The 7,821-nt window shown below is 34.3% G+C and overlaps 1 protein-coding gene across 1 annotated transcript in view; it reads left to right on the forward strand.

Moving 5' to 3' along the window:
• Positions 1–7,821, forward strand: part of LOC104985671 (neurobeachin) — a 200,171-nt gene that overhangs the window by 58,462 nt on the left and 133,888 nt on the right. Inside the window, exons 3-4 of the mRNA XM_010835938.1 lie at positions 219–319; positions 561–656. Of these exons, the coding sequence (XP_010834240.1) occupies positions 219–319; positions 561–656 (197 nt within the window). The remainder of the gene's footprint in view (positions 1–218; positions 320–560; positions 657–7,821) is intronic.

Genomic DNA, 7,821 nt, shown 5'->3' on the forward strand with positions numbered 1-7,821 from the left:
AATTCCGGGTGGGGAAAAAAGTCTTTAAAGTATTTTTTTCTTATATGATGATTGATAATTGTTAATTTGAATGGCTATTCATGAGGTTATTTGGCTATAATGGATGCCAATATATATGTAGAAATGACGAGATAACTTTTGCTCTTTCTAAAAGTGTATTACCTTGACAGATGACAGCTTATGACTAGAGTTCAGAATAACTTTATTTTCCTTTGAAGATCTTCTAGTTGATATGTTGGGGGTTCTTGCCAGCTACAGCATCACTGTCAAGGAACTGAAGCTTTTGTTCAGCATGCTTCGAGGAGAAAGTGGAATCTGGGTAAGCTGTGGTCAAAGGGAAAAGTATTCAGTATCAGTGCATTAATACTTAATGTTCAGCAGTTTGTCTCTAGAGAGCTATAAACTTAAATTGGTAATAGAAATTGTTCCTCTTAAATAGTTCAGTAAATGATTTAAAAATAATTTTCTCTCTAGTTAGAAAACAGTCTGATGGTTAAGGTGATATATTAGATATTTTTGTTAAATTTGTACAGTGACATTTCTCTTTTTTGTTTCCTTAGCCAAGGCATGCAGTAAAATTATTATCCGTTCTTAATCAGATGCCACAAAGACATGGTCCTGATACTTTTTTCAATTTCCCTGGTTGTAGTGCTGCGGTAAGTTTTAAATACTTGTTTGTTTTAATTTACTTTAAGTCAATTCTATTATGCCATAATTTACCCACAGTCAATTCAGCAGTTTAAAAAGTACAGTTTGATGAGTTTTGAATAATAATCCCTTCACTGTCACCACAGTCATGATTTAGAACAATTCCATTACTCACCAAAATTTCCTTGTCTGTTTGAAGCCAGTTCCCTCTCCCTGGTCCTCTCCTTTGCAACCTTTGATTTATTTTGTGTTTGTATAATTTTACCTTTTTAAAAATTCATATAAATCAAATCAAATAGTATCTAAGTCTTTTTCTGTCAGCCTTCTTTTACTTAGCTTAATGCTTTTGAGATTATCCATTTTATAATAGATTATCAGGGGTTTATTCTATTCCTTTTATTCCGAGTAGTATTACATTTTATGGATATATACTTCAGTTTTCTATTCACTAGTTGATGGACTTTTGGGTTTTCAGTTTTTGGTTATTATAAGTAAAACTATTAGGTCTTGAATGTAGATCTTTTCCAGGGGTTTTCTTATCTCTTGAGTAAATACATAAGAGTGGGATTGCTGGGTTTCTTATTAAGTGTATATTTCGTTTCATAATAAACATGCAAATTGCTTTCTGTAGTGAAAAACTTTGCATTCTCATAAGCAGTATATGAAAATCTCAGTTGATATGCATCCTGGATATTCAGTTCATTCAGTTCAGTCCTGTCTCTTTAATTGGAGACTTGTAAATGGTAGTATAAAGGTATCTTATTGTAGTTTTAATTTTGTGTTGCCCTTATGGCTGATATTGAGGATTTTTCTTGTATTTATTGGCTATTCTTAAATCTTTTGTAATGTTTATGTTCAAATCTTCTGTTCACTTTAAAAATGTGATTGTTTGTCTTGTTATCTCAAGAGTTCACTATATATCTGGGATATAAGTTAATTTGGAAATGCATTTGTCAAATATTTTCTCCCAATCTGATGCTTGTCTTTTATTTTCTTAACAATATTTCTTGAAGTGCAAAAGATTTTAATTTTGATGAGGTTCAAGTAAAATTTTCTTTTATGTCATATGCTGTCTGTAGTCTAAGAATTGGTATAAATTCTTGGGTCATAGGGTTTTTTCTTTTCTGCATTCTACTGAAAGTTGGTTATATTAGCTCTTATATTTAGGTCTTATGTTAGGATCGCACAAAGATCCCTTTGTGTGAATTTTTTAAAATATGGTGTAAAGGAAGATTGGAAGTTAAGTTCTGTTTGTTTTAACATGTGACTATTAATTATTTCATAACCATTTGTTGAAGCAACAGTTCTTTTCACTTTGGATTATGTTGATACTTTTCTTGAAAACTGGCCATTTTTGTGTGGATCTAGTTCTGAATATTCCAACTCATGAAACACAGTATATTTCTCCCTTTGTTTTATTTTCTTTTGATTTTTCAGCATTTTGTAGTTTTTAGCATGCAAGTATTAAACATTTTTGGTTAAATTCATTCAGAAATATTCCATATTGTTTTGTGTTAATATATAAAAATGCAAAATTTTATTATTGTTTACCTTATATCGTGAGACCTTAATAAACTTACTTACTTGTCCTAGCAAGTTTTAATAGATACCTTTTAATTGCATTTCATACTTTATTACACTGGCTAGGACCTACAGTTAGTAATCATAAGAGTTTTGACTTAGTCTTAGGAAAAGCATTAAATATTTCACCATTGCATATGCTATTAGCATTACATTTTAAGATAATGTCCTTTATCAGGTTGAGGAAATTCACTTCTATTCATATTTGCAGGGCATTTTTTTTTCACCATCAGTATGTTAATATCATTGTTGAATTTTGTAAAATGCTTTTTCTGATTTTATTGAAATGATTATATAGTTCTTCTTCTTAATCTTATAAATGTGGTGAGTTACAGTAACTGATATTTCAGTGTTAAGTCACCTTTGCATTCCTAGGAAAAAATCTATTTGATCGCAGTGTAATGACCTTTTCATACAATACTGGATTTGATTTGCTAATATATTACTAAGAAATTTTAGTTATTTTTATGATTGATTTGAGGATACATTTTTCTTTTCCTGTAAAATCTTTCTCCGTTTGTGATCTTAAGAATCATAAGCTCATTTCCTCGTAAAATGAGTTGGGAAGTATTCATTTCTCTCTATTGAAGAGTTTGTGTAGTATGATAATACTTACTTTTGAATGTGGGCTTCCCAAGTGGTACTAGTGGTGCAGAACCCGTCTGCCAGTGCAGGTGACGTGAGAGACGCACCTTTGATCCCTGGGTCAGAAGGATTCCCTGGAGGAGGGCATGGCAACGCACTCAGCACACTCCAGTATTCTTGCCTGGAGAATCCCATGGACAGAGGAGCGGGCTACAGTCCATAGGGTGGGAAAGAGTCAGACGCGACTGAAGCAACTTAGCACACATGCACACACACACACTCTTGAATGTATGCTAGAATTCACTGTTGAAGCCATCTGGGTCTGGGATTTTGTTTGTGAGAAGGTTTTAAATTACAAATTTCATTTCTATAGATATAGGAAAGTTTTTTGTTTGTTTTGAGTGAACATTGGTAGTTTTGTGTCTTTCAAGTAATTCTTTTGGTTAATTTCAGTTATCAAATATATTGGCATACAATTTTCATCGTATCCTCTTATTATCCTTTTAATGTCTGTAGGATGTGTAGTGATGCCTCCTCTTCCATTCTTGTTACTGTAATTTCCCTCAGTCTGTCTCGCTGGAACGTGAAAGTGAAAGTCACACAGTCATGTCCTGCTCTTTGGGATCCCATGGACTGTAACCTGCTCAGCTCCTCTGTTCATGGAATTCTCCAAGCAAGGGAGTATTGGAATGGGTTGCCATTTCCTTGGATCTTCCTGACCCAGGGATAGAACCCAAGTCTAGCTGGAGGTGTTTCCATTTTGTTCCTCTTTTCAAAGAAATAGCTCTTTCAATGTTCTTGGTTTAATCATCTCAATCTATATGGTAATATTGTAGAGCATATGTGGAATTTTTGGCTAGAAGAACAAATTTTGATTTCTGAATCCTCTAGTTCATTATTGTAGAGGACTAGTCTTTAATGTTTCTTGGCTTACTTTCATGTAAAAGATTAGTACTTTTATAATGGAATAGGGGTTGTGAGCCGGTAATGAAATAATGTACTGTTTAAGCACTATAACGTTGTAAAACATCATGTAAATATTTATTGCTCTTTGGTTATTTTAAGTACTTCAGTGTTCTTGTAATCTCCCATTTTTTTAGCCATTCTCCTAATTTTATATTTTTTCCTGAATATTTTGTTACTAATCTTTTTTTTTAAGTTACAGTTTCACCAACTATGAACAAAACATCGGAACATTTAAAAAAAATTACATGATGGAAGTCAATCATTTTACGTATCTATTTGTTAGAGTGGAACATATATAATCTGCAGAGAAAATACTGTCACTGTCCCTAAGTGGGTGAGGGTTCTCTTAGATATAATAGTTCTGTTCACACACATACATACTTCTAACACACTTTACAGAACTGTTGCTGATCTGATGTCTGATAGGTTTCAGTCTAAGGTATGGGAAAGAAGAGCAAAGTGTTTTGAATGAAATATAAGCAAGTTCCTATTTTATATATAGAATTGACAAAGTTTAGCTAAAGCTAATGAATGACTCTGGTTTAATAAATTGCCTGAATTGCCTTAGTATGGTTGCAGTTCATCATGTTTTTAGCCATTTGGCCATCAATTACCTATCAATATGCAATACATTTTACATACACAGAACACGCACAGAGATAATTTTAATGTCATTCGTAGTATATGTTTGAATTGTTTTTGCTCATGGGATATTGGTTGATTTATACTATCTATTCCATTTTCCTGGTTTTCCGTGCATCACTCATTTTCATAAAGAGTAGTTTGGATCAAGGGTATATTCTGTGTAAAGGAGGAAGTAGGGAAGGAACTGGAACTTTTATAACTATTATTTCATTTGAGTCATACAGTCTGTACAAGATAAGTGACATTACTGCTGTTGTCAGTTAAGGAAACTAAGTAATAAGCCTCCTCAGTGTAAACATTGTTCATAGCCTTAAAGTAGAGTCACAACCTTAAGAATTTGCCTGATCTTAAATCCAGTATTTCATTTAACAACAAATTGGCTAATTATCAAATATGTTATTTCTGCTGTTGAACTGCTGAAAAATTTAGATAGGAGCTGATTTTAAACCCTTCCTATCACAGTGTTTTGATGATCTGTTTCTGAATGAGCATGAACCAGTGGCATTTTAGTAATAAAAAAGTACATAGTGTTTGGACCACTGCTCACATTGGTGCCTTTAGATGATTAAATTCATGATACCATTTACTTTCCCTCCAAAATGACCAAAATAACATATTAGGCCTTCTGAATTGTATTTCACATTGTGGAGATACTTTCTATGAGTTTTGTTGCCTCCATATGAGCAATTTGGTAATATTTACAGAGAGTTAAATGAGTTTTTCAGTGCTTTGTGTGAAGGTGAATGATAAATGTAAGATTACATTTTATATGCCCTGTCACCTTTATGAATATATTGTTTAGATTTGTTTTTCATAATTATTATCTATTTCATGAATTTGCTTAATTTAAGAAATAGTACATTTCTATATTCATTGAAATAGTTAACTGAACACATCCTATCTGAACATCAGAATCTTCTCCATTTGTATTTTTGCGAAATGAGACAGAAATGTAAATTTTGGAGTCAACCAGTCTAGGAGGCAGTGAGGGATACAGATTTCAGAGTTCTGTGGACTCACTGGACACAATGAGAGACCCTATTTATGGATACCAAAATATTGTAGAAGGAAGTATGGAACAAATGTGAAAGCAGCTTAAGTCCATAATCACAGACATAGTCCAAAGGAGATGCCATTATCACCATGGGAAAATGGGTATTTAGGCCTGAATGATTTGGGAGTGAATGAACCTGAGTTCCATATTAGGTGGTCGTCTCACAAAGTTAGCTTTTGTGCCCTGATTAAAGGAGCATGTATGCATTAAAGAGTTGAAAAAAACTAGGGATACAAAGTGTACTTTATGAAAGACTTTGGTTGGTACATAAGTAAGAACAGGAAGTTGAGTCATACCCTGTAGAAATGGGACATTTTGGGTCCCCAAAACATTTTTTCTAGCTGTTACTTATTAAATTTAAGACTATACTTCAGTAAAAGATAATTTTAGAATATACATGTAATAAAAAATAAATTTAAGAGAATGTCCTTGAGTAGAGTTAACCATCTTGTTGAAGAGATTGGCCATAAATAAAGATCCGTATTTATCTATGGAATTATTGTTGCTGTTCAGTCACTAAGTTGTGTCCGGCTCTTTGTGACCCCGGGGACTGTAGCCTGCCAGGCTCCTCTGTCAATGGGATTTTACAGGCAAGAATACTGGAGTGGGTTGCCATTTCCTACTCCAGGGGATCTTTCTGACGCAGGGACTAAACCCGTGTCCTTTGCATCTCCTAAATTGGCAGGTGGATTCTTTACACTAGTGCTACCTGGGAAGCCCCAAAGAATGTTATTATATCATATAATATGGGAAGCAAGACCGAAGACTATTGTCATATCATTATCACTGAAACTTATTATATTTTTCTTTAGTGAGATTTTTCTTTTTTGTGTTGTATTTGGTTCACTGATGTTTGCAACTGAATGTGATTTAGGACTCTTTCCGTCCTACCATTTGGATAGTAACAAATGAGTACCACATGTCTTTTCCATGGTGGAAGAATAGTTCTGGAAAACTTGAAGAGCAGTTCAATTCAATTTCTTTCTTGCATCTCTTAGTTCAATGCATTGTCTAAGTTCTGATGTAGAGCTCAGTAGACCATATGATGAGACTGATGATATATTAATAGAAACTGCTGGGGCCATTGGCTGGAAGTAAGAGATTGCTTGGATATGTGGAGTAATGGGGGAAAAGAGAAAGAGTGAGCTGCCCTCCTGAATGCTTATTAATACTGCTGTGGCAGTGTTGTCATGACTTGCCGTTGCTGATACGGAAGTGCACTTGGTAAGCTGATCATGGCAAGAGTTTGGAAACCATGAATCTAACCCTGTGCCTGTTATGTTCCACAGGCATTATGAACAAATGAGTACATGTAAGTTATTTTTATAATTCTGTAGAATCACCATTCAATGTCCTCAATAAATATTTCTCCTGTTTACCTTGGTACTCTGAAGCAGCTATAGTAGGTGATGTCTGGTTTAGTGAAACTTATGGATGTATCAGTTCAGTTCAGTCGCTCAGTCGTGTCCAACTTCTTGCAACCCCATGAACTGCAGCACGCCATGCCTCCCTGTCCATCACCAACTCCCGGAGTTCACTCAAACTCACGTCCGTGGAGTCGGCGATGCCATCCAGCCATCTCATCCACTTGGCAAGAATTGCATTTTACTAACAAGCAAACAAAAAAATTCAGTAAAACATTTTCCTTTTTTAAAAAGTTAAAAAAGCTATATTGACAAAGTGGACTAATTGCTTAGTATTAAAATCTGAAAGGACATGACATATTTGGAAAACTTGCATTTCATTTTTAAGGTTTCAGTCTTCATTTCAAATAGTATGTTTCCATTTATGTGTTTGTATGTGTGTTTTCCTTTTTTTTTTTTAAATGCAGTAGGCATTTTGCTACTTTGAGATTTTTCAGTGATCACATATTGAATGTTTTCTATGTCTTAAGTCACAATGCTGGGAGTATAAACTGTATTTCTGACTCTTTAGGAACTCTTTGGTATACATAAAAGCACCATGTTACAACAAGCTACTAAGTGCTATGTGCTAGGGACTAACTCCTATGGGAAAACAATGAAACAAGAAACTAGGCTATGGTGAAGTTCAGGAGAGCTTCCCAAGAGAGAATTGTATTAGCCTGGAATTGAGGGGTAATGGTATGGACCTAACAGAAGCAGAAGATATTAAGAAGAGATGGCAAGAATACACAGAAGAACTGTACAAAAAAGATCTTCATGACCCAGATAATCAAGATGGTGTGATCACTGACCTAGAGCCAGACATCCTGGAATGTGAAGTCAAGTGGGCCTTAGAAAGCATCACTACGAACAAAGCTAGTGGAGGTGATGGAATTCCAGTTGAGCTATTTCAAATCCTGAAAGATGATGCTGTGAAAG

Source organism: Bison bison, unplaced genomic scaffold, assembly GCF_000754665.1.
Source record: "Bison bison bison isolate TAMUID 2011002044 unplaced genomic scaffold, Bison_UMD1.0 scf7180017864056, whole genome shotgun sequence".
In the NCBI taxonomy this organism is placed as follows: domain Eukaryota; kingdom Metazoa; phylum Chordata; class Mammalia; order Artiodactyla; family Bovidae; genus Bison; species Bison bison.